Source organism: Molothrus aeneus, chromosome 7, assembly GCF_037042795.1.
Source record: "Molothrus aeneus isolate 106 chromosome 7, BPBGC_Maene_1.0, whole genome shotgun sequence".
In the NCBI taxonomy this organism is placed as follows: Eukaryota; Metazoa; Chordata; class Aves; order Passeriformes; family Icteridae; genus Molothrus; species Molothrus aeneus.
In genome coordinates this window covers 255842-282049 of record NC_089652.1, presented here as the reverse complement: position 1 = coordinate 282049, position 26208 = coordinate 255842, and the positions used below count along the sequence as shown (strand labels likewise).

At 45.2% G+C, this 26208-nt stretch overlaps 2 protein-coding genes across 5 annotated transcripts; both read right to left on the bottom strand.

Moving 5' to 3' along the window:
* Nucleotides 1-8891: 8891 nt before the first annotated feature.
* POFUT2 (protein O-fucosyltransferase 2) lies at nucleotides 8892-25339 on the bottom strand. 4 transcript variants are annotated; one of them, XR_010783916.1, is made up of 12 exons: nucleotides 25164-25339; nucleotides 24286-24536; nucleotides 23091-23235; nucleotides 22685-22795; nucleotides 20455-20521; nucleotides 18896-19021; nucleotides 18169-18349; nucleotides 17794-17917; nucleotides 17397-17515; nucleotides 12075-12161; nucleotides 11753-11897; nucleotides 8892-10083 (listed from the first exon to the last, which is right to left on the bottom strand). XR_010783916.1 is itself a non-coding variant. In XM_066553174.1 (10 exons), the coding sequence occupies exons 1-10, from the start codon at nucleotides 25337-25339 to the stop codon at nucleotides 12055-12057; spliced, it is 1407 nt and encodes a 468-aa protein (XP_066409271.1). In that variant the 3' UTR covers nucleotides 11904-12054. The 4 variants fall into 4 exon arrangements, 2 of the variants coding, with proteins under 2 accessions (XP_066409271.1, XP_066409272.1); XR_010783917.1 differs by lacking the exon at nucleotides 12075-12161; XM_066553174.1 differs by lacking the exons at nucleotides 8892-10083; nucleotides 11753-11897 and having other exon boundaries at nucleotides 11904-12161.
* A 28-nt stretch (nucleotides 25340-25367) lies between these two features.
* Nucleotides 25368-26117, bottom strand: YBEY (ybeY metalloendoribonuclease). Its single transcript, XM_066553176.1, has 3 exons — nucleotides 25748-26117; nucleotides 25594-25662; nucleotides 25368-25479 (listed from the first exon to the last, which is right to left on the bottom strand). The coding sequence occupies exons 1-3, from the start codon at nucleotides 26084-26086 to the stop codon at nucleotides 25393-25395; spliced, it is 495 nt and encodes a 164-aa protein (XP_066409273.1). The 5' UTR covers nucleotides 26087-26117; the 3' UTR covers nucleotides 25368-25392.
* Between the last annotated feature and the right edge of the window lie 91 nt (nucleotides 26118-26208).

Sequence of the window (26208 nt, the reverse complement as noted above, 5' to 3'; positions counted from 1 at the left end):
GAGAGGCTTCATTCCCAGTTTATTCCTGGTTTTCCTTATTGTTTGGTGATGGGCAGAAATTGAGGATTTTTTCTCCTCAGATTTCAGATTTTTTTACCTTTCCCTTCCCCAATTTTATGACTTCTGCTCCCTTTTCCCCACAAGTTTCATAATTTTAACCCTTTTTCTTTCAAAAGTTTGGGTTTTAAGCTTCTTTTCCCAATTTTTTTTCTTTTTTGCCCATTTCCCCGCAAATCTCAGGGGTTTGCCCTATTTGTGCACTTTTGTCTCAAATTTCAGATTTTTTTGTCCTCATCATGCTCAAAATTTGGTGAGTTTTTCCTTCCCTTTTTGAGGCCAAGTTGAGAATTTGGGAGGGTTTGTGTGGGACAGGGTAACTGAAGGGTTTTCCTGAATCTTGAGCCCCATTTGGATCCAAAATTGGGGGTTGTTGGGCAAAAAAATACCCATTTTGACTGAAACTGGGGGGATTTGGGGAAAAATTCATCCTTTCCATGAAGTTTTAATGTGGATTTGGTGAAAATGGGGTATTGAGGTGACATCAAGAGCAGAGGTTGGTGGGAGGGCTGTGTTATGGAAAGGCTTGACAGCTGGCCTGCAAGCAAAGCTGAGTTAATAGAAGAAATAACAATTGATGATTTTTGAGTGTATCCATAGCAAAGAAGAAGACAAGGCCGTCAGCATGGAAACAGATTAGAAAAGATACATGAAAAGTTTTGTAAGCTAGACTATGTGCATAAGTAGATGTGTATACATGCCTTATTAAATTTCTGTAAAACTTTTCCAATTATATTGACACTAATTGCTTTGCACCAATGAATATAAGAAGTTATTGTGATGTAGTTAATGACTTAAAATCATGCTTTGTTAAGAGTATGTAAGCTAGAGAACACGCAGAATAAAAAACTTTTTTCTTCTTAAACCCTAATCACTGTCGGGTTTGGCTGTCTGTCTCTGCCCCGACACGGGTAGAGTGGTTCTTGGGTGGCACGCGTTTGAAAGGACGAGTCTGGACTCTTCAGCTTTTCAGTCTTCAGATTGTTTATTATTTCTTATCTACAAAATTTTCTGTCTGCCCAACAGAGGTCTGATCTGCAAGCAGTCACAGGCACTCTCTGACCACCCACGGGGCGGTCATGTCTTTTTATACTAATATCTACGTACATAATATTTACCTTTATTTCCCAATGCTTTTCACCCATGTTAGCAAGTACACCTTCACCATAAACCAATCCCCAAGTGCCAACATCACCACAGGAGATGGAGGACAAGAAGAAGGAAGAAGAAGGACAAGACACGCCCTGATCCCTCCATCTTGTCTCCATAACCCCCCTGTACCCAAAACCTTAAAGTCTATATTTCACCCTCTAAATGTGTCCCTTTTACACCTTTTACTCTAAAGTGATTCTCATGTCCTCAAATTCTTGTCACTTCTGTGGATGGATCAAAATCAAGCCACCAAACACTCTTGGCAACATTCCAGGATTTTCGAGACCCCCAAGGGTTCTCCTGGCATCTCTGGACATCGGGAGCGATGTGCTGAGATCCCACAAATCACGTGTGTATATCACGTCCAACCTAACAGTAACACTGTGTCAGCATTTTAACCCCATTTTGACGTGAATCTAGGTGATTTTAGTTAAAATTCATCTGGTTTTGGAGTGAATCTGATGTCTCGGTCTCTCTGGGAGCCTCTCAGGAGCCCTGGGCCAGTCCCAAGTCTGCAGACACCGGGGAGGCAGCCCCGACACGGCCGACAGTGGGGAGACACTCTCTGTGCCCCGAGGGTACTGAGGGCACCTGGGCTGGTCGCCTTTGCAGCAGAACATCAGAGACACCAGAGACATCGGTAGAAGATAAAGGGCTGACTCTTAGCAGGGGTTAATCCAAGGTTTTATTAGGAGTCCCAAAGGAGCTCCTGCACCTCAGGGGCCTCCTGCCGAGAGCCCCAGTAGATGTGCCAAGGTTACATTTAAAAGGAGGTGGAAACCAAAAGTAGATAACATTTTAGCAACCAATAAGTGACCCTAAGGGATGGATGCTGGGGGATAGACATACAGGACAGGGTATGGGGCAAGGCTTGGGGGGGCTGACTCCTAGCCTCTGGCTAATCACTCGACGACTTGGACCGAAACTTCTGGATGGAGGGGATGGGATGCTGAGTGATTGACAGAGAGCCAGGGTGGAGGTTAGGGGATGATTTCATCCCGGGAGAGGGATAACACAGGTAAAGGGAGGGGGGTACAGTTTGGGATAAACAATTTGGGAAAAATATAGGAATACAAAACAAAACTACTTCAAAGTATTACAAAATATAAAAACACACTACAACAATCTGATATGGAGACTATGATGTGGCCTCAAGGTGGGGGGGAGGATGGGGGGGAGGGATGATTAATCTCTGTTTAATTCCATTTTGACCAAAGGGGGGAGGATTGGGGGAAAAATATATTTTTGACCCAAAATGGAAGAATTTGGGAAGAAAAACCATTTTGATCCAAGCTTGGGGAATTTAGGACAATATTTTTAGAGTTTTGAATGTTTGGGGTGGATTTGGGGGAAGTGGGGGCCAAAATAAGCCCCAAGAGGTTTCCATAGGGTGAAAAAAGTAATTTTGGGGTATTAAAAGACATTTTTTAGTAATTTGGGGGTTATTTGAGGCTTCTAGAGACACCTCAGGGCTCACATGGATTTTTCCCATGAAAACCAGTTTTTAGTGATTTTTGGTGTTTTTCACAGGAATGGCACAAGATAGGATCTGGTGGTTCCTCCTTCCCTTCTGTGGTAAGAAAAACCCCTGTTTTTCACGCAAAATCACCAAATTTCCCAGATTTTGTACTTATTTCTAGTCTTTTTAGCACAGAAAATGAAATCCTGAGTCCCTGGGCTTGTGTTTGCCCGACAATTCCTCTCCTCCCTCATTTTACATTTTCTCCAACAACCTCTTATGTGCAGATTTGTTATTTTTAACCAAAAACCCCCTTTTGGAATATTTTTTTAATCCAAAAGCCTTTAGAATCTTCTTTTTTCATGGATGCCTCAATAATTTTCATGGAAAAAAAATCCCCTTTTTCCTCACTTTCTACAGAAAAAAAAAAGTGCACTTTGTCCTGGTTATTTTTTTGTTTGTTTGTTTGTTTTGATTTTTTGTATGTTTGTTTTGTTTTGGTGTGGTTTGGGGTTTTTTTAGCTAAAATCCTAATGATCAGTGTTAGTGTCCCAAGAAAATCCCAAGATCTATATGCTGGAACTGTTTTTTCTTCCAGGGAAAAAAGATCTATTTAAAAAATGTTTTTTAAATTAAAAAAAAGTCCTTTTATTTGCTCTTTTTGAATAAAAGAAGTTCTTTCTTAAGGAAAAAAAAACCCATACCTTTTATTCCTTATTTTCCTGGCTTTTTTCTAATTTTCATTAAAATCTTTTATCAACCCAATTTTAAAGTAGTGTTTTAAAGAAAAATACTTTTTTATTCCCTTAATATTTTCTTGTTTATTCTTTTTTTAAAAAAAATTATTTTAAAAGTTTATTTATTAAGGAAAAAAAAGCCTTCTTGAACTCTGTTTTAGGTTTCAGGTACTTTTAAAAAAAAAACCTTTTTCACTCTGTTATAATTATTAAAATTCCAGTTGCTCATTTTCCTCTTGATGTTTCTTCAAAATCCCCCCTTTTTAAAAAAAACAACTCTTTTTCATGTATTATTTCAGAAAGCCCCCTTTTTTTTATTCACAGTTTTTTTATTCACATAGCCCTCCTATTTTTTATTCACAGTTAAACCTCATTATTCCCTATTTTTCCCCCGAAACACTGAAATTCCATTTTTTTTTATTCCCAGAGCTTGCATTGCATGACAGTGGTCTGCTGAGTTCCATGAGGATAAACTTTTTCATTGATGCCAAGATGATTTTTTGCTTATTCTTTTCTGTACCGTTATTATAACTGTTATCTATTCTCAGGATTCTTAGCACGCATACATACAAATAAAAAGGAATAAAAAGGAACATGTATGCCTGCTTAGAATACTGAAGATACATCAAAGTTATAGAAAAGGTATAGAAAAGGCAAAAAATCATCTTGGCATCAATGACAAAACACAGCCTGATGGAACTCAGCAGACCATTGCGACAACCTGGAATCTCATGGATCCAAGGCTCTACTTTGACAAAGTCGGGCCTCACAGCACACAGGTGCCACTGGAGCATTGCCAGGACTAGTACAAACCAGGCTCCATTATTGCACAGCAAGGCCTAATGGCACCTGGGGGGCCATTGTGTCGCAATGGAATCAGATGGAAGCAAGTGTTTTTTTGTCCATTGTGACACAGGAGGGCCTCATGTAACCCAGGAGACCACTATGACACAATGCAAGCTCTGGGAATCAAGAGTCAACTGCAAACACAATGGGGCCTCCTTGAAATCAGGTGATAGTGGGATGTTGCAGGGAGAGGTGGAACTTAGTGTCCATTGTGAATCCAGTGTCCATTGTGACACAGTGCAGCCTCATGGAAATCTGGGGACCATTGTGATGCTATGGAATCTCATGGAACCAATTGTGAACATGTGGCCTCATGGAACCCAGGGGCAACTGGGACCGAGCCATGGCTTGTGGAAGCAAGGGGCCATTGTGACCCAGCAGGGCTTCTTGGAACCCAGGAGAGTATTATGGGGCAATGGAATCCCGTGGAACCAAGTGTCATTTGTAAAAACAGCAGAGCCTCATAAAACCCAAGTGACCATTGTGATTTCATGGATTCTAATGGAAAAAATTGTCTCTTATAAGACAGCAGGGCGTTGTGGAACACAGGTGCCCCTGGGACACTGCCGCTGTGCATGGAAGCAAATGTCCATTATGACACAGCCAGGCCTAATGGAACACAGGAGACCATTGTGACACAAGGGAATCCCAAGAAACAAAGGCTCTCCTGTGACACAGAGGGCCATCATGGAACCAAGATAACCATTGGGAGGAAATGGAATCCCATGGAAAAAAGAGTAAGTTGTCAACACAGCAGGGCCTCATGGATCCTAGGTGCCAATGGGACGTTGCCAAGGCTTGTGCAAGCAAATGTCCATTGTGACACAGCAGGGCCTCATGGCACCCAGGAGACCACCATGATGCTATGCAATCTTAGGGAACCAAGTCTTAACTGCAAACAAAACGGGGCCTCATGGGACACAGGTGCCACTTGGATATTGCCTGGGCAAGTGGAACTCAGTGTCCATTGTCTCAATGGAATCTGATGGAAGCAAGTGTCCATTGTGACATAGCAGGGCCTCGTGGGAACCCAGGAGACCTCTGTGATGCAATGCAATCTCCAGGAGCCAAATGCCAATTGCTAACACAACAGGGCCTCCTTGAAGCTATTTGGATTTTGCCCTGGCAAACAGAACTCAGTGTCCATTGTGGCATAGCACAGGCTCATGAACAACAGGAGAGCAAAGTGACACCGTGGAATCTTGGGGAATTAAGATGGTCTCAACACAAATCTTCCTAGGGGTAACTCTTGCAAAAACAAAGATTTTCTTTTGTATTCAATGTCCTGGATTATTTAACTTTGGAAAATCAACTAATTTAAAAACGTAACTGCAGGGGCGAGACACCATTCTTGTAATTAACCTTTATATGTGTACAACCTTTAGTGGGGATCCATCTTTGTGATGCACATCACATTTTATAAGAAAAGAGGCATTGCTGAATTGCTTCAGTGAAGAAAGCTTGAATGTACTCTGAGTATGTGACAGCTATAGCTGGTCTATAGCTGCACAAATAATTTGGCATAACAGACACCAACTTGACCAGCCTAGTTCAGAAGAGAACAAGGAGTAAACAAGTCCCCAGCTGTGTTACTGATAGGCTGAGTTCAAGCTCAAATAAGGGAACCCCAGTCAATCCCTATGAACCAGGAATGCACCTATATCATTGGCCAGGGAGCTGGGCAGAGTTGAAAGCTTGGTCCAATCAACTCTGTATAACTGGGAAATTTGAAGGTCCTATAAAAGGGGCTGCCCTTCAATAAACGCTGACTGTTGCTGCATGAACACGGGGTGTCATGTTGCTTGTCTGTCTCCAAAACTTCCACAATTGGTGACCCCAATGTAATCACAATAGCTGCTGCCAATAGAGCAGGGAAACAGACGGGGTAACCGAGAGGGGCTGCCCACAGCCTTTGAGCTGTGAGGAGCGGCGTCCACAGAGCCCTGGGGCAACCAGGAGGAGTTGCCCGCGGCCTTCGAGCTGAGAAGAGCGGTGTCCAGTGCCACGGGGCAAGCAGGAAGAATTGCTTGCAGCCTTTGAGCTGCGAAGAAAGGCATAGAGAGCTGTGATAGGTCCAGACCCTTCCCCCTTTTCTGGATTAGAGACACCGCAGGGAACATAGGTGCGTGGGGTCAGTGTAGGAAGACCCCGTCCTAAAGACATGGATTTTTATTTTTAACAAAAGAGGGACAAAATATGATGAGCTGGCTCTACTAGCCCTGCTGGCGTGGTGTAAGAGCCACAGCCTAGATAAGACGAAAGAAGCCTCCCTAGACTTAATAACTTAGAAACGGGCTGGCCAATTTATATTTGAAGCTGCCTCCATGGGCGACGAGAGCATCCTTAATGTTATAAAGCCCTGGAAGTTTGTTATCCACTTGTTAAATCAATTAGAGTGGGACGCGAGGACGGCGGAGGGGACACAGCAGGTACCGCCCACCGAGGCGACGGGAAGTGCAGGGACAGCGCGCCAGGTGCACGGGGAAGGAAGACGGGCGGAGCAGCCACAGCACGCTGCGGAACCACCGCACGGAGCTGCGAAGTCTCCCCCAGACCAGGGGCGACCTGCTCACGGAGCCTGCTGCTGGTGCCGTCCGGGACCGCGCCGCCGCCCCCTGCAGGGACGTCTCCTCAGCAGAATGTCCCCTGGTCGTCCTGAGCCGTGCCGCTGCCCTGGTGGGGACGGTGTGCCGGCGGGGCGCCCTGCTGCTGTGTGGAACTGCGGAGATGGCCCCTGCCAGCGCGCGTTGTCAAGGGAGCGCGCTGCCACCAATCCAGAGGGCGCAGAGACGCCGTGCTGCAGCGCCTCATTGAGCGGCCACTGCCGTTCCGCCGTGCCCTGCTGCCCCGGCTGGGACCCCAGAGGCGGCGCTTGGTAGCGGCGTGGAGGCGCTTTGCTGCTGCAGCTGCTGCGAGGCACCCAGACGGCTCCGCTACGAGATGCCTTGCCCCCTGCGGGACAGTGCCCGGCCGCGGAGCGGAGTTAGGCGTCACTCTGCCAGGCCCTGCCACACCGGTTACAGACTCAAAGGACACGGGACATGACGCCATCGCCGCTGCCACTGCTGAGACAGCACGGCGCTGTAGCTTTGTGTTCGACCCCGGAAGGTCCACCTCTGCTGAGCCACCACCTTAGAAAGCCCCAGACAGCAGCTGCCGCACTGGGACCGAGAAAACCCGCAACACAGCTTGGCGGTGGCGGGGCTGCCGCGCCGCCGCCGCCCAGTGGAGGGCGCCGAGATCAGGGAACCTCCCACTGTAGCCGAGGTTCTGGTTTACTGCCCGCTGCTGCTGACGGGCCGGTGCCACAGCTGCAGTCCCCGGGACCGGGGTATCCTCCAGCCAGCCACTGCCGGCAAGCGAGATCCACAGCCACGGTCTCCGTCCCGGCCGGGGCTGCGGCTCCCCGGGGTTGGGGGGCCCTCCAACGGCCAAACCCCTTCGAACAGAGCGGAGCCCCGCTCCCTACCGCACCTCAAACCCGCCGCTGCCGCTTTCCAATTGCAGTGCCTAGCAACCGCGGCTGAAGTTTCTGTCCGCGGGACCCATTTCTAGTGACTAATTAAAAAACCTCCTTTGATAAAGTCATGAAACGTCAGACTTGACAGAGAGTTATCATAAAAGCAAGTACCATCCCAATATTAATTTCTGTGTATGCCTTCACAGTTTTAGTTATAATTGGCAATGCTACATCCCTCTCTTCTCAAATATGCATTTATTTTCAGTAAAGTGTTGTTTTCCTATTCCAAAAACCTTACAGTTTCAGTTATTAGCAAAAGTGTTTTGCATTTCAGTAACATTTCAGATTTTCTTTCAACTATGCTTGTTGGTTTCTTTTGTACGTAACTCCTAGCCTATTCATTTCTTTAAAGTATTATTTAATTTATACAAAGGAATGTTATTGTTTTAGTCCATAACTATTATCCAAAACTGACTTTTGCAAAATGAATGCTTATGGAAGTGCTAATTTGCCAAACTTAAGTACCACAGCATTCAAGAGGAAAACAGACACCCAAACCAAAATGGACACTTCATATTCTCTTGTCTAATGAGGTACCATCAAGTGAGGCAGACTGAAACTGAGATCTGAGACCCTTTCTACCAGATATTGTTGTCCATGTTTAATTAAGCCAGTATTGTCCTCATCATCTCTGCAAATGATAAGAATTATATTAAAAGTAACATCGATTCCTTTGACTTCTATGAAACCTACAGTGTGTCATCTCTTACACTGATTTTACACTATATTTTCAATATTTTAACTTTACAAAAGGATTCTACAAATGCAGCTGAATAGTGTTAATATTGTATATATCCATCATGACCAAGGGGGAAACCTTCACAAAAGAGATCCAAAAGCTCCAGATGTACACAGTAAACCACCTATGAGAGCCTTAGAGTGGAAATTCACTTATGACTTTACTCAAATACCTCAAGAAAAGACATTACAAACACAGAGATGTGTCATTTTCTAAATGTAAGCTGTGAAACCTAACCAAGACATGGAATGTTTCCTTTAATAACCTTAAATTGGTTTAGAAAATAGTACTTTAAAAGAGATTGTATACCTCACTAAACACAACAGCTGTAGGGTATGTTACACTGAGGAGGGAAGACAAAGGACTCTGCATGATTCCATATGAATCAAGCAAAAGCTGTTTATTGTGCTTCTAAACATTGTTTATATTTACTTCTCATCTTGGTCTACACAGTCACGCATTGTTTAATAGTGTGAGAAACAACTGCTCAATTTGAAAATTTAAAAAGGTTTATTAAACCTTAACAAAAATATAACAAAGGACTACATAAGGAAAAATTCGCAGTGCTGGGAACTGCCCTCATGGATACCGCTTGGCTGGTTTGTCTTCAGGATGGATGCTCAGTCTTTTATACCCCTGGGGGTTGCATCAGCCAGCCCTGGCCCCTCCCAAAGTCTGTCAGTCAGCTCTTCTTTGCCATTTATTGGTGGAGACTCCTTTGTAACTGGATTGGAAGTCAGGTATTGCCATGCCTCACCCCCAAGCACCAAGCTTTTCCATTCCCAACTGCCCCATGCAAGGGGCACATGTGCAGCCTTCTTTGTACCTGTCCTAGACAACCCCAGCTGTCTTATGGCAACAATACAGGGGGGAAAAGGGAATTATGGGGAGAACAGAGGACATCTAAACTACAACAACATAACTATAAATACATCACTTAAAGCTTTTCTTAATATTCACACAATAGTTATCTTTTAATCACGAGAGCCAATTATCTTATTATCCATCTATAACAATAGCGTGACTAGAAACACTGTCTCTAGAATGCGCCCATGTCATTCCTTAAAGGTATGGCTCGGTTAAGGAGCAATACCAATAAAGCCCACATGAAAAGCCTGTTGTTACTTTTTTTTTTTTCTTTAAAAACCTCAGCTATCTAAAGCATGGTTTAGTAATTCAGGTGAATTCAGCCTGCCACATTCTGTTGAAAATAATCAACTAAATCTATGCTCTAAGATAAAAAGAGCAGTTCAATGTATGAAGGAGGTGCGACACACAGTATCATTTTCCCACTGAACCTCGGCAACAGGAAAAGCTTCTCTCTGCCCCAGGAGCTGCAAGGAATTTGGGCCAGTAAATGAAATCTGAGAATCATCATAAATTCAGAGGCAGAAAGAGAAGATCTAACATTAAAAGGCAGAAAAAAGGGAAAGGTTTCAGAAAACATCTCTGCACTCTAATTAATAAATATTTCCAATTTCTCTGTGAGAAGAATAGAACCCTGCAGCAATTAAGGCCACACAGTTCACAGCAGCGAGAGCTCAGCACACATCCAGAAAGGCAGTTCCAGCATCTAAAATTAAAAAAAAAGAAAATTTTGATTTATTTTGTTTTGAAGTTACTTGAAGTTCTTAAAACCAAACAAACCTTTGCTCCTGATTTTGGCTCACTGACACACACACAGGAAGCCAAGGGTCACACAAGCCCTGCTTGCAGAATTCCTGATCCAAACCCTCACCTTTCCCACCCAGCGCTGAGGGAAATCTGACAGAGGATTAATAAAGAACCTTTGTTGAGAGCAGTCATCACCTCAGGCCTTCAGGCTTGGCAAGATTTGGTAGTGAATGGACCCAAATTCAACTCCTCCATCTAAATCTCTGACAAGTCTTGTCAGAAAGATATTGGACAGTCATTCAGAGTGCAGCATTTAAAGACTGCATGAGGAAGAACAGAAGCTTTGACATGAATTACACAAGTTCCTTTTTCTCCCTCAATCACTCTGGGACTGTAGGACCTGATCTTTGCAACCTAAAGCAGACCGAAGGCACTGATTCCAGCAGCAGTTGCAATTCCAAGCTTTCTGTTCCCTGGATTGCTCACCTAAGCACTCACAGCAATCTCATCTCGGCCCAGTGACTCTCTGTCCTCCGAGGGAAGGAAACACAACCTGGTGGGACACAGCTCTGGCACCACATTTCCTCTTCCCTTCTCCCCTTTTACAGCCTTTTACCAGGCTGCTGGAAATGGCATTTCTTACACAGGTCATCACTGCAGAGAGGAGAAGAGGAACCTGTAACTTAACCACACCATGGGCAGGACCAGGTTGGGTTTGGCTGCTCAAACACCAAAGCTCTTGGCAAGGATAGGACAAGTTCAGTGGTTCTTCCTGTCCTCAAAGAGAGGAGAAAAGGGAAGTTAAGCCCACTGTGGCATCAAAGACTCCTGCACTTCATCTTTTGGCTCAGATTGCTCACCATGGAGTTTTAGTCATAGAAAAGGAGAGGTGACACCAAATCAAATAGAAAAGTGCTCTTTCCCAGTGTTTTTATTCCAGGCATTCAAAGGAAGCTCATTTTTCTTCTAGTGTTGTTTCCCCAATTTTAGCAGAACCATTCTCATCCTAGGTCCCACAAGTCAGTTGTTCAACTGGGATAAGGGCAAGCTACTCCTGGTCCAGGGCTGTGCTGAAGAGGAAGGGGAATTTCTTCCTCTCCCCTTTCCAGTGGGATGCCACCCCTGGAAGAGGCAGGAAAACTGCCTTGCAATCCAGTACAAAACCTGCCTGGCAAGCCAGGATGTCAAGGAGCCAGCAGCCATTTCTCTTGGATTTCCTTCTCACAGGCATTTTAAGCCTGCTTTGCCTTACAGGCACTTTTCTGCCAAGGGTATTCCCATCATTTTTAGATCCTGAACAAAAGTTTGTAAAGCTGACTTTGATGAAAGAACTGCTTCCTATTTTGATCAGTCTTAACTTGGATTTTCCCTCAGCACCAAAATCGGGGTGAACCCAATGTGGCCTCAAAGGGCCATAAGATCCCAGCTATCCAGTCGCCAATTCCCTCAGCACTGATTTGTTGAACCTTTTTGGGGTTAATTTAGCAAAGTTAAGGGTTTCGCAATGTCAGGTCAAAACAATCAGAAACCTGTGAAAAAGAAACTGAAATAAAGCTGGCTGAAAGTGGCCCTTGCAGATGACTCATTACAACTCGTTCAAAAGGAGGCAGGATTGATTCAATACTCACCAGCCCATCTGGCCAAGGCCAGAGCTCTCTGCCCACCAAGGACACAGCAACCAGCAGGGACCTTTCTTCCACTCTCCAGCATGGACCTCCTCCCTCCACACACAGGGAACTGCAGCCACTCTGGGAACACTGACTTAGTCTTGGGCTGGCAATAGGAGAGGCACAAAGAATATTTAGAACTCTTTCTGACCTCAATGCTATTCAGACCCAGGAGAAAGCACTTCCCATTGCTCCTGGAATTTTCTTCCTTGTCCCTTCCAGCTTTGGAAGGTTTCTGTGGGAGCTGGGATTATCCATGAGATTCAGAAGCTGCATGTGGTACCTAAAGCATTCCCTTGGGAACATGAAGCTTCCCTTGTGCCTTTCAATTCTTTATCCCAAATATTCTCCCCCCACAATGATCCACAATCTAGAAAGAAAAAAAAGGGAAAAGAAGGAAGACTAGTTCATTCTGATATAAGGAGTGTTGGTTATCCCAACACACGTCCAGGTGAAAAAACATTTCTGCCACTCTAACAAATACACTTGATACTGTCTCAACTCAATAGTAACTATTTAAATATTGTATTAAGAATCATAAACTATTTAAATATTGCATTAAGAATCATAATATTGCATAAGAATCACAACTCTTGGAATTCTCAAGAATGCATCAGCTTGGCTACTTCAAGGACTTTCCCACCCAGGGAATTGAGCAGTCCGAGATTTAAACACCATATTTGATACAAATCTGATAGAAATTTGATATTGTTTGGCTACTAAGCTTTTCCAAAAGCTGTGGAGTCAAGGCTGGAAATCCTCACTGAGGCTTTTCCATGTCCCATCTGCATTTATCCTTGGGAAAACCCCATTCAGAGGACTTTGCTTTAAAGGGGTTACACTTGATGTTACAGACACAGAATTCCTTTGGGATTTGACATTTCCTGCACCTCCAAACACCTTAAAAGAATCAAGTGCAGAGTCCTGAGTCTCAATTATTCCCACTTTCCTCAGCTCCACGTGGATTTGTGCTTCCTCTGAAGGTCTGGAAAGGAATTTGGGGATCCCCTTCAGTTGGTTTGATTTTCAGCTCTTTCTCTGAGGTGCCCCAAAAAGCAAACAGAAAAAAACCCCGTAACAGCACAAAATCCCAACCCATCCCAAGATGGAGCTCCTCACACTAAACCTTGGGAGAATACATGGTGGTTCCAGCACTGCTCTAATCCCACCTCGAACTGAGCTTCCAGGGGGCTCTGCCTAATTCACATCCAAGCCTGGATAGCTGAAAGCTCGCAGGAAAAGGGGAGGCAAAGTGAAGGGGAGAGGGGAAATAATGGAGTCTTGGGCTTTCCCTCTGTGTGCAACAGAATTGAAGGGCAGGATAAAGAGGTTCCATGGTGTTTTAGATTGGAAGATGTAGCTGGGGGTGTGTATTCTATCACCACCTGTTAGAGGTGGGGCAGTTATCTTCTGTTAATTGGGCAGTTTTCTTTATCTCTTCCACAACCTCCAGGAGGTATCTTCTGTTAATGGGCCAGTGAGTGTCACTGCATGGCTGATAAAATTACATAATTCCATTGTGAGAAGCTCCGCACAGAGGGAGGAGCCAAACATTCCTTCCTGGATATAATCTGAGATTCGGAACACCACAGTTGGGCTTTTCCCGCTGGATTCTCAGAGGAAGACCAGGCCCATCTACACCACCACTGGATCTTCAGAGGAAGACTACACCCTTCTTACAGGATCACTGCTTCAACAAGAATCCCACCTGACACTCCAGGAGAACTGCAGCCACCATTTCAATTGCACTGCTACCAACACCCTGGCCAACAGGGTGTCAGGTCATATTCTGACACCCTGTTGGTCAGTGTTGTTCTGTATTATTGCATTTTTTATTTCATTTTTATTTTTTTCCCTAATAAAGAATTATTATTCCTACTCCCATATCTTTGCCTGAGAGCCCCTTAATTTTAAATTTATAACAGTTTGGAGGGAGGGGGTTTACATTTTCCATTTCAGGGGAGTCTCCTGCCTTCCTTAGCAGACACCTGTCTTTCCAAACCAAGACAGATGGAAAAGAAGTCCCAAAGGGTGCTTAATTCCAAGCAGTTAGTGCTGCTGAGGTTGAAGCCAAGAGGACAAATCCACTGGGATCAAACAGGAGTGGCAGACAGGATGGGTTATGACACACCAACAAAGCTGGAGCCCTCTTTCTTCTCCGGGGCTCTCTCAGAAATTCTCCATGTCTGGACAATCTCCCTGCTGGGGAGAATTGGACTTGGATATCCCAGGTGACTGCTGAGGCTCAAACAATAAAGTTAGGCAATGATCAAAGCGGTTTTCCCAAGGAAATTACATATTCTCTGAAACTGGGATAACTTATCCCATGGCATTCTCCATGGAAGAGTCACAGTTGGATATAGTCTTCCATAGGGGCTCACCTTTTGCTTGGAGCTTGGCTGAATTCCTCAATGCCAGGATGTGGCCATTTGAGGTGTTTGGCAGATATGGCTCATTTGCAGGCTTTGTTCCCTTCTCTCAGCCTTCCCACTGGATTGTGGTCTCCAAGGAATCTGTAAATCCCATTTGACTCCTGTTCTTTTGGATAATTTTTGCACCATTCCTGTATAAAAGGAGGCCCTCTGTTAGGATGATTTTCCCTACCATTCCCCAGCAGTTTTATCTGCCAGTCCATTCCCTACATTAGTTGGGTTCTTCCAAGATTTCTGAGCTTCACAAGGCAGGAGATTGACTTGGCTTGGGAACTAAACACTCCTGGGGAATTGTCTGATAACATCACCACGTTCGACAGCTGATCCTTGTGCTGAAAGGATGCTTCTTTCTTCCCTTCAGGCAATTCCAAGGCTCGCTGCTCCCATCTGGGAACAGTCCCCAGTTTGGACTTTCTTGTGGAGCATCCCTCCAGTCTTCCCTGCCGAGACCCTGCTCAGGAATCCATGGGGGTACAAATTTAGCTATTAATTCTTCTCACCCCTGCCCAGTTCTAATTCCAAAGGATTTGGTGTCTGCCTTATCCAGCTGGAGTCTGGTTCCAACTTTGTTCTTACAGCTTCTGCTGCTGTCAATGTCCTGGAGTTCCATCAATGAAGTGATAGCATTTTCCACTTCCTCCAGGATTCCCTCTGTTGCCTTTGGGTGCTGGAAGAATATGAAAACCTGGGCTTGCAGGGCTTTACTATCAGGAATTACATCCCTGGATTTGTTAATTTCCTAATATCATCTCTTCCCAACAAAGCACTGGGCATACAAGGAACATAGGAATAGATGTGCTAACCACTGTTTACTCCTCTGGAATATCAGAGCTTGGAAAAAAGGGCAGTTTTGGCTTTTCCTGATGGTACCCGTGAGGTGCATTTTACATAAAAGCGCCTTCCTATGTCTTTCCCTGTATCCACCAGAAAGCCACCTGTTCACCCCCCATCTACTTCCTCCCTCTCTTCCTTTATCCAACAGAATTTTAACAAGTGAATATTCCCCTCTGGAACGGCACCTTTCATTCCAAACCTAATAACAAATGAACCATTTTCTTTAACCTTCATTATTAGGATTCCACCAAGAGCCAGTGGATGGAAAATGATCCTTCCCTGGCCCCTGCTGGATTCCTGGAGCAGGGATTCTTTCTCTCTTTCCCCCATGGTCCCCTCACTGCCCTGCCACTTTTTGGGCTTTGTTTCACAGCTTTTGCTTCCCATCTTTGGATCCTCTCCCTCACTCCAGGAGCTCCCAGCAGTTCCACACCCTCTTTTCTCCCATCCTGATAATTTCTCCAAGAATGAGCTGTGCATTTCCATTTCCTTCTTTTCTCCAACAAGTCCCACAAATCCAAACCGAAACCTGACGCAAGGAGCTCTTGGTGCCTACAAATCCAAATCCAGACCCGGCCATCCCTAAACCAGCAACTCCAAACACACAATCCTGGACAACTGGTATTCATTCAAACCTAACATTTAAGACACATCGAATACTTCAAAATTCTCATGAAGCATCCTGTTGCCTTCAGCCCCCAGGGATATTTGCTTTGGACTCACGTGGATTTGAGGCTCAAGGGATTTCCCTGAAAAATCCTCTGTGGTGCATGCTGGAATCCCCAGTCCCATAAATCCAGAGAGTGTTAGAAGTTCAGGCTAACCTGGGCCACCAGAAAGGGACTCAATAGTGATGAAGGGGCACTGCTGGACACCAGCCAACAGCAAGGGGACACTTTAAACACTTGCCCGAAACTTTGCAGCAATTGGGAACACCAGCACCAGGGGCTGCACCCTGATATTCTGAGACCTGAGCAGCAGGGCTGACTTACAAGATGAATCCTGGGCACTGTATGACTGACACTATCAGTATTATTTAGCTAAAAATAGATGACAAAAATGCAAATGTAACAAAATTAAAGGGAGCTCACATAAGAAGGGAAGGAGGAAATAAAAAAAACACCTACTGAGCTCAAAAGCAGAAACACTGTATCAGTGTGCACCAGCATCTTGATTTTTTTATATTTAGATTTTTTTCTTTGCATTTTATCACCAACAATTGTCTAAAAAATAATGTTATTAGTTTTTATTGGTACAATGCAAAAATTTGTTATGGCTCTGTGTGTGTGGCTTTGGCCACACTCGTAGAGACACAAAATAAACACTTGGATTCCTCCAGATACATAATGGGCAACATGTGTCAGAAGCCCCCTGTGGATAAACTGCTGCTCTTCTTTGCAGTGGTGCTGAGTTTTGTAGAGTAGTTGAAGGGTTTAACCACCTTCACTGTGGGGAAGGCTGATGGACTCCTGAGTACAGCGCTGTGGTGATGGTTCTGCCTTCTGCATGTCTTTCCTTTGTGGACAGTGGAAAAGCAAAGGCCCTGAAGCAATCAGGACCCTCCTGAGAGGGCCACGAGCACTGCTCCCCTTCCAGCAGCAGTGCTGAACATACCCACCCTCCCCTGGCCAGTGCTGCAGAAGGCAGAGGAGAGAGCTGCCTCTGGAAAATGGAATCTTGGCCCTGCTCCACCAGGTACCAGTCTCTTTCTTTGCTAGGCAATGTGCCTTCACATGAAAGATGAATCCCCAAGAGATTGGCCTTGCAGGCCCTTAGAGTGGGAGCAGCTCCCTCCACTTTTATTCCCGTGGCAGCTTAGTTCCTCCCTGGGTTGAGACTAGTGCTCCTAGGGTGAGCACTCCTGGTGACATGGCCAGGACCCCAGCCCTGCAGTTAAAAAATGACCACAGACCCACAGAGAGAACTTGGACAGGTAAGAAATGCTCCAGCAGGTAAGGCTGGGTTGAACTGCCGCATCCTGGGCATTGTTTTGCTGCTTCCCATCACAGCTGTGCAGCCAAAAGGCCCCTGTGGTCTGTAGCAACCCATTTGGTGCATGTGGGACCACATGGCAGCAAGCGCAGAACATACTGGGGACCCAGGTGCAGCAGCCACATAGAAATGCTGTGAGGTCTAGAGACACTGAGCAGTACAGCTACCCCATGTCATACCCATGCTAGAAGTGGAGCGGGAACTGAGAATACAGGACTGGGTCATACATCGATCCAAAGCAGGTAATTCCCCATGATTTTTCCTCACAATTTTGAACTCTAACAGTATCAAAACCTTTGTGTTTCTCTGTGTTTAATATACAATTTTCCAGTGAGCTGGCTGCTCACAGTTTTTCTCTGTTTCACCACAAAATCGGTTGTAAGTTGTTTTTGGATCAAATCCCAAGATCTCCCTTTCCTCGTGGATTCGGAAGGAAAATGTTGAAACTGAGGTGCCTATAAAATATCTGTGGAAAAAAAAATCAAAAAAGGATTTGTGAGGGGAGGGCAAGTTTTCAAAATGCAAGTAATTAGATTTCAGTTCAATGAACTTCACTGTTCAGTGAAATGATATGATAATAAAATTATTGTATATATACACACACAATATAACCATTATACATCTACTATACACATCTCAGTTATATAATTGATTATATAATGTCTTACACTATTTGTAAACAACCTTGGGACAAAAATCATATTCAGTTTTGTGACAGTGCTGAATAAAAGTCAGGTTTGCTACCTTGCATGTGCGCAAATCCACTGGTCAATCACAGCTAAGCCCCCATCCTTATAGAGTTTCAGCTCCTCCCGAGAGGGTTCAAACCTCACCATCTCAGGCAGCAGTTTCTTGAGCAGTTCAATCTCTTAAAAAAGGAAGGATATGAATTTATCTCTACATTATGAACAGCAACTCACTGCTGTCACTGCTGTCAAATGTGTTTGTTTAAGGAAATCCCAGGTGAACAGTTACAGAGCAAGTGACACCAAAATCTACCAACCAGTTTTACAAATTCAGTTGCCGAAATTCACAGCATTGTAGGGAGGGAGGGGAGCCAGTGGTAATTGCTGCACTCCTCAGAAGTTACCAATCCTGAAGTGACTGTGATCTGCCTACCTTCCTCAACAGCATCAGTGGCTACAAAAACTTTCTCAAGTTTAAGCGTCTCCAAGAGGCTATGGATTTTCTTTACTGCTCCTTGCAGGGAAGGCACGTCTTCTCTGTGACCCCAAACAAAGTCTCTCCTTCTGAGATGAACCCCAAGGTATGGGCCACCTAGAGCTGTGCCTGTCTTAACCTAAGAGAGAAAGATTGAAACTTTAAAACTTCAGAGCATCACTGTTCACACTGAAAAACCAGAATGCAATCATCTCTGTATAAGGCACAGAATCCTTCTAGTTGCAGACAGAAATTTTCAAGTATGGACTGGAAGTAGCTCGGGACACTTGTTGCGACATTTAGATCTTGGGTGGCCACCATCATGCAAGAGAAACTGGAGTGCCAAATCTTTGTAAGCAAAAATTCCTCTCCTTCACCAAATAAATCCTCAACTGGCAGGTCGCAGCTGAACTTTACACCCACACGTAGTGCTGAAAACAGGAAGAAATTCAAGTTTCCTTTACTGAAATGAGGAAAACAAAGATCTGGCCTTCAGAACCAGTCAGGCACACCTCGACAGACTCTGTTAGCTTGTGTCACATGGGGAGAAGAAGGTGCATGAGGAACATGTGTGTCCACCTCGATGTGAACAGAAGGGCGTTGCTCACGTGTACCTTCCAATATGTCCTACAGCACACAGCCAATAAAATATTTGTTATGGGAAACAGACTGCTAAGGATTTTACCTTCATCTGTGTCCAGTCCTCCTTGTACTGAGTCCTGTCTGCCTCGTCAGTGGATTGAAGGTATTTCTTCCTAAACTTGTCTCCCACCACACGGAGGTGTTTAGCAAACACCATGCTCCGACGGGTCTGTTGGAATAAGAGCAGACACTGAGTCAGAAAAAGGAGAGCTAAAAATGAGTAGGTGGAGACAGTTTCACACACACAGCACTTCCAGGATACAGTTACTTCTGCAGTACTCTAAGCAACGATTTTATCCAAGCTTTAATACCTTATTTCTAATTATCACCATATTTATAACCAGCATACTCATCTGCCCCTGCAATACACAGGTATAGGGAGGACACTGCAGTTATTTACACAACAGAACACATGATACACCAAATTAAACACCCTAGCAATATACCTCACTTCTGGAAACAAAAGCTGGGCAAACACTTTAGTGTGCTAAACACCTTTAAGAATAAAACCCGCTTTAAAAATATTACGTATCTAGCCACAGACACGCCTAGGAAATTCAGTGGAAAAATGACGAAAAAGGAATTATTTCCTTAACCTGTGAGTAATAATTTCTAAGATTCTGTGATGGAGTTACCACTGCACACAGCCACAAGCGGCCTTTTTATTAACAGGCAAAAGAATTATGGAAATCCCAAGTTTTCCCTTTTTGTTGGCGAAGAAACAGAGAAGGGAGGGATGCTTCTCAGAGGAACATGGAAAAAAGAGAAAAGGCCCTGGGCCCATGCTGCAGTGAGAAAATTTTTGTTTGGACATCAGGCAAAACCACTGGGGCAATGTTTGAAGTGCCACTGCTAAGAAATGTGTGCTATAGAGCCATGTGGATTTCATGTCTCCTTTTACAGGACAAGTTGTACTCAAATATGGTTGCATTTCTTTCTTTGAGAGGTCACTCTCAAGGAGTAATTCTTGGCTAGCAAACTAGTGTTTGGTCCACTTCTGGAAACATGCCACATCTCAAGTGAATAGCCCAATATTTACAAGACTGAGGTCTGTGTAATTTGTTTTGTAGTATCATGACAGTCAGTCGGTTTTTCTTAGGAATTTCAACTATATCAAGCACTCCATAGCATGCTCCATTTTCCTGTGTCTGAACTTCAACATTTTCTTAAAACTTTTATGAAAGGAATTATTTACCATAGACCTTTGCCTTGAAACCCATGGGAATTTTGCCTTTGAAGCAGGTGGGGAGGGATTTGGGACAATAACGATCACTTTACGGAATTCTTTTTAAAAGACTGATCTTGACGTTGACTAGATAAGAAACTGCTCCCTTCTGATTGTAAATGTGTTATATAGGGGAGGTCCTTTTAATCACCATGACCTGCAGCACTAGGCCTTTAGGCACAAGACAGAAGGGCAAATTCCTGTGTCACATTAATCCACAGCAGCCTGAAAACTATGTTAACACACATTGCTGAAACAGAAAGCACAAGTGACTTTCAAGACAAGAAACCCAAGGCAAAACTGAAGCACACATTGGTTACTGAATTTTTAGCAGAGCCAGGGAAAAAGTCTAGAGAAGCTATCTGTAAAATACTCACATTCCAATAATCTTTCCCTCCGTAGTGGTCATGAAGAAGGTTTTCGGCTCTGTCTAACATCAGTGACCTATTGAAAATTGTAAAACTGAGTGCAGTTCCCTTAGGAATAGAATTTACATTATGACGTTTCTTTACACATTTGCTAAGATAAAGCACAGACTATAGTCTGTTTGCTAAAGGAACACGGGGAATGAGGGACAGGCTCCTGGGAATGAGGCTCCTAGGAGGCAAATACTAGTTCTCTACAAGGCAAATTGTGACCCACAGTCTGCTAGGGAGAGAAGGGAACCATGTCACTCCCTGTGCCTGCTCTCTTCCCTAATAAATGGTATCCTGACTCTGAAAGTTAAACACTAACAAGCATTAACCACCCCTCACAGTCTTTGTAATAGTTGCTATAGGAGAAATTAGATTTCTAACAGGGAGAGTGATCCAAAGGGGACAAGTGACCTGTGTGGTGATAATGCTCAGCCTCAGAGCACACGACAGCCTCTGGGAGCAAGCAGAAGATCATGAAAACAAACCCAGAGAAGGTGTTTTCCACATGTAGAATAAAACGTCCTACAGTAAAACAACAGATCAAAGAACACAGAGACATTACCAAAATGTGTGGTAGTAGACAGCAGCTTGCCCTTCTCACAAATAAACACAGTTCAGGATTGTGTACTGGAAACATAACTGCACTATCAAAGTTCTAAGAGAAGAGATTTTGAGAGCTTCAAGTATTCCAGAGCATAAGAGATGTAGATTTAGTTTGTGAGCACACTGATAAGAAAACACACAGAGAAATGCTTCTGCTAAAAGGGATCAAGATCATTATCTGCATCTCCTTCTACTAAAAAGAGAGGAAGCAAATAACCAATCAACTTTGGATTACCACTGCTGATCATCAGCTGGACACCTGCACGGAAGGCCCTAAATCACCTGAAAACAGACTAGATTGTGCTGGTGAGGAAGCAGCACTACATCTAACAGAATGATTGGAGGTGATTGAGGTTACTAATTGAAATGCATTGAAAAGTTTCCTTGAAGTGACCACACTTGAGGGGTAAAAATCCAGTCCTAGGGCCACGCAACTGGTTGCCCACCCAGAAGGGCAATATGGGAGATCAGAGCTCTGAACAATCATAGTAGTTTGAAGACACTGGCACACATGAAGATAAGGGACATCTCACTGAACGTTGCCTAACAAGATTTCCTGACAGCCTTCATTAAAAGTTTTCGTAAAACTTGGCACAGAAAGGTTCTTGCATGGATTTAAAAAAAAAAAAAAAGTTTAGAGACAGGGATAAATGCATGGTTCTCATTGCAGATGGAGGTGACAAGTGGATGGTCTCTTCACCATATTCCTAAACAACCTACAGAAGGGCATGGAAGTAGGTGACACAGCTTAATTATTTTAAATTCCTCAGAGCAGCTAAGGCCAACTGTGAAGAATTAAGAGAAGTCTGATCACTGGCCAATGAAGTGGCAGATGAAATCTAACATAGGAGTGAGTGTAGTAAAAAAACCCAACAAAACCTGGCTTCATCTAATAATTAAAGGTCTTGATGGTCCGGAATGAGGACAGTTTGATGCCAACATCAAGGTAACACTCAGAGGTCAAAATAAGGAACCTGTGTCTCAAGAATTAGCAGGAAAAGAAGAGAGCACTTTACAGAACATGCCATTTGTACTGCAATGTAACAGGTTTACCCACACACAGTGTGCAGGATCCTGCTGAACTGGTTCCATAAGGTTTGGAGATTGGCAGTGGTGACAACCAAAGGCATGGAATGGCTTTCACATGGAGAGCAACTAATGGAGCCAGGACTCTTCCAGGACTGCAGAGGAGACTGCTGAGGGGGAATATGCCACAGATGTAAAGTTACATGTGCGGCGGAGTAGAATATGGAACAGCTGATGGTTTAGCATCTCTTACACTGCATGATCTAGGGGATTATTTGATGATACCTTGGAGGTATGAGTCACAAAAGCTGCCTGAGAAGGAATAAAAAGGAGCTCAAGGCTACTTGGTCTTAGGTTTGAGCACTGCAATCTTTAACTAAACTTACAGTTAAGTGTTTCTTGCACTGTAAATTTCTTTTTTATTATTTTAACAGGGTACAATAATTCAGTGGTGAAGTATCTCAACAGTGGACAACCCTTTAAATTCCCCCTGCTCTTCCCACCTAGCAATGGGGTTGTACAACAATTATACAACAATATGTAGTTATACAAGGCAACTCACTGTGCTGAAGTGTTCTTCAGAAGCATGGGAGCCAGAATAGAGGCAGATCCTTGGACAGACAAGCAAGAGGCATTTAGGCCTCGTGTTTCCTCATAACCCCAGAACCAGCCCCTAAAATGGGAACACAAAGGATTGGTTCACAGGCTTGCATTTTAAATTAATGCCATATACAGAACAAAAAAATCTTAAAAAGCTACATATGATACAAATAAACCAGCCACCTCCTTTATGCTGCTTTTCAGTGTAGCAACAACTTTATAGAATTAGATCTTCTCATATCAATACAATGTTTTACTATTCACGGGCTTTTTAAAAACAAAGTGAACTCTGAGCACCCAGATATCTACAGTAGGCAAATATCTCTCTGAATACAACTGAAAAGACCAGAAGGAATGCTTGATGTTACCTGTAGTAGCCATGTTTGTCTTTGGAGTACATCAGCTGATCAATGCATGGTTTTTCATCTATTTTTTCTTCCCATGTTCCTTCTTTCCATCCTTCTGCATAGCCTTGTAGCACATAAACCTGTTCAATAAAGGGCCCACCTGACTCTGAACAGAAGGCAAAGCAAAGGATTTGTAAGCATTAAAACCCACACCATAAAGGTATGAACAAGCATCAGTTGCAGTTAAAAATCTGCTAGAAATGCTAATATTACACTACTCTCTCTTCTCTGTTTTCCCTATAAAGAAGGAAAGGAAGTTCTGTGAGAGCCAGAAAAGCTAAAAGGGTCAGGCAATGTGATCACCTGCTATCCCACCCAGGTCTGTGTGATTTAATGTGCCAAATGCAACAGAATCACTGTCACCTGGGTAAAACACACCACTGTACTGGGTAAAGCACACAGGTTTTCAGTGCTGTAAGCAGCTGCCACAGGAGGAGTGCCTCCAAGAAAATGCCAAGTACAAGCCCTTCTTCTCCTAAAGTTCGGGGTCTCTACAAGCATTTTCTTGGCAGGCAGGGAACAGCTTTCCCTTCAGAGCTCTTTGCAGCAGTGTGACATTTGGTGGCCTTTATTTCCTTTGCTGAACATGTCAGTGTGCAGTGTTCACCAATCAAACATTTGGTGATTAGCTCAACATGCCATTAAATCCTAAAGGAACCAACTTCACTTTCTTATGGAAAGCCTTTCTCTTAGGCACAAAGAGCAAGGGATATTTCAAGTATGCGCAATATCAACGATGAAAAAGTAAGTTAAGGGAAGAACCTGCTTTACAACTTTTACTGTCCAACCACCATATCCAGGAAAAAGGTGGCTTGTCTGTATTTCAACAAGCTGCCTCTCTCCTTATGGTCTTGTCATTATGGTCAAAACTACACAGAAATACCACAGGCGATTTTAACCACGGGTATTAATTGCTTATCTTCGAGGGTCCCAAAACTCAAGGGGGCAGCAGTGCTACATCAAACAAGCTGCCAAGTAATTGGGTTATTCCATCGTAGTGGCTGTGTAGCTCAGCAAACCTCCTTCCCATCCCTCCTCTTGCCACCTCTATGGTTTTTTTTTACATAAAAGGATAAAAGCCCCTATAAGGACAAACCTCTTAAGAAACCATGTCAAATATTTAATTAATTGTAGATTGCATAATCCTATACCTCACCTGCAAGGAACTGCTCATATTCGATGACAGGGATGTTCTTGTTGAGGCTTGGGATATCAAAGAACTCAGACCAAGCGATCCGGACCTGGAGGATATCAGGGCTCTGCCAGTGATAAAGACGTCCCCAGGGAGGCAGAACCAACACCCAGTTTTCACTTTTCCGCAGGGTCTTTAGAAGGGAAGCAATGCGAACGTAGACATCTCTGCGAAGGTTGAACCCTTCAGGGGGGTTTACATCATATAAAAGGTATCTGGGGAGAACAAAGGAATACCATTTTTTCTGGGACCACGTTGAGGCTATTACACGTTTTTCTTTTTTACCCTACAATCCTGTGATGAAACTTCGGAAGAAAGTTGTTCCTCTTTTTGAATTTGTGGTACTCGGAAGGGGAAGAAGTATGGGAAGCCAGAGCAGTATGTGCTGCAGGGGCTGGAGAGGCCACTAGGGTCTCCTGGCAAGATGGCACATGAAAGGAGCCTTTCTTGCAGTGGGTCAAGGAGTGAAGAACATTGCTCATCCTGAGGGTAACATGGAGTGCGTGGTGAAAATGGTGAAACCACGGGCATATAACCCAGGCTAACGCTTGTAAGCTGGACACAAAGGCAGGAGGGCGCGCTCCGGAGAAGGAGTGGAAAAGAATTTATCTGGGAGCTAGATAATCCCTGTGGGGTTCGTTACAACACAGGATATTCTACAGACAAAAGCTCTCGGACAGCTGAGATGACACCTTACAAAAACGACCCAAAAAAGCACCAGTAGGCGAAGGAGGCCCTTTACGAGCTAATGACCGAGACGGCAGGGACACCGCACGGCGGGGGAGATCTCGGGGGGGCAGGACCGGCCCGGGATCGGACGCGGCGGGGCCGCCGCTGCTCACCTGGTGCGCAAGGCGGCAGCGGCGGCGGGAAGCGAGGAGGCAGTGTGGCCAGCGCGGAGGGCGGCGGGCGGCGGCTCGGAGGCGGCGGCGAGCGACGGCGGGAGGGCGAGCGCGGCCAGGCCAAGCAGCAGCGGCAGCGACGGGGCACAGCGGCCGCCAGGCCCCTGCGCCGCCATCCCCACGCCACGTCCGGGGCGGCGCCGACGGAGCCTCTGCCCCTCTCAATCTCTCAGAAGAGGCCAGCGGTGAGGGGCCGCAAGCGGGAGCCTGTGAGGCGGTTCAGCTCCTCCAGGATTTGCACTTCCTTCTGGTACATCTGCGGGAGCAGCAGCGGTCAGCATCGGGCGAACCCCGGTTCCCGTCACCGGGGCCTCCGGTTCACCCCATGCCGGACCCCACACACCCTCCCCGGCCCCAGCGCATCCCGCACCTGCTGCCACTCGGGTTTCGTGTCGTGCCGGTAGCCGAGCAGGTGGCACAATCCGTGGGCCGCCGTCACCTGCGCGGGGGGCGGGAGTACAACATATGTTACTGACCGAGCCCCATGTCCTCCCCACCGCCCGCCAGGCCCGAGCAGGGCTCACCGTCAGGACATCGTCAAAATCCTCCCCGGTTTCGCAGCACTGCTGGTGGATGTATTCCACTCCCAGGAAGATGTCCCCCAGGTTGTACTCGCCGCGGCAACAGGGCCGCGGCAGCTCCCCCGCCTCCACTTGGTGGAATGGGAAAGAGAGGACGTCGGTGGGCTCCGGGCAGTGTCGGTAGACGCCGTTCAGTCGCTGCATCAACGCGTTGCTGGCGCAGACTAGCCCTACGTCGAAGCGGGAAGCTCCCAGGGCGGCGCGCAAGGCACACACGGCGCGGCGGAGTGGGGCCCGGCGCACGGGCACGGCGCGCTGCGCGTTTCGCAACGCCACGCTCATGGCAGCGCCTCTGCCGCTACCCGACCGCCCGCAGAACTCCCGCCCACGATAGTGCGACTCCGTCCTAAGGTCCCGCCCACAATCGAAACCACACCCTGCACAAGAACCCCACCCACCCTTCT

Excerpts from the sequence above, each read along its gene's own strand:
- POFUT2 (XM_066553174.1), bottom strand. The coding sequence starts at position 25,339 with ATGGCGGCGCAGGGGCCTGGCGGCCGCTGTGCCCCGTCGCTGCCGCTG. Across the intron at positions 24,537-25,163 it reads GCTGCCGCCTTGCGCACCAG|ATACCTTTTATATGATGTAA; the intron begins GTGAGCAGCGGC and ends TGTTCTCCCCAG. Across the intron at positions 17,516-17,793 it reads TGGATTTGCGCACATGCAAG|ATATTTTATAGGCACCTCAG; the intron begins GTAGCAAACCTG and ends TTTTTTCCACAG.
- YBEY (XM_066553176.1), bottom strand. The coding sequence starts at position 26,086 with ATGAGCGTGGCGTTGCGAAACGCGCAGCGCGCCGTGCCCGTGCGCCGG. Across the intron at positions 25,663-25,747 it reads ATTTTGACGATGTCCTGACG|GTGACGGCGGCCCACGGATT; the intron begins GTGAGCCCTGCT and ends CCCCCCGCGCAG. Across the intron at positions 25,480-25,593 it reads CGAAACCCGAGTGGCAGCAG|ATGTACCAGAAGGAAGTGCA; the intron begins GTGCGGGATGCG and ends CTGCTCCCGCAG.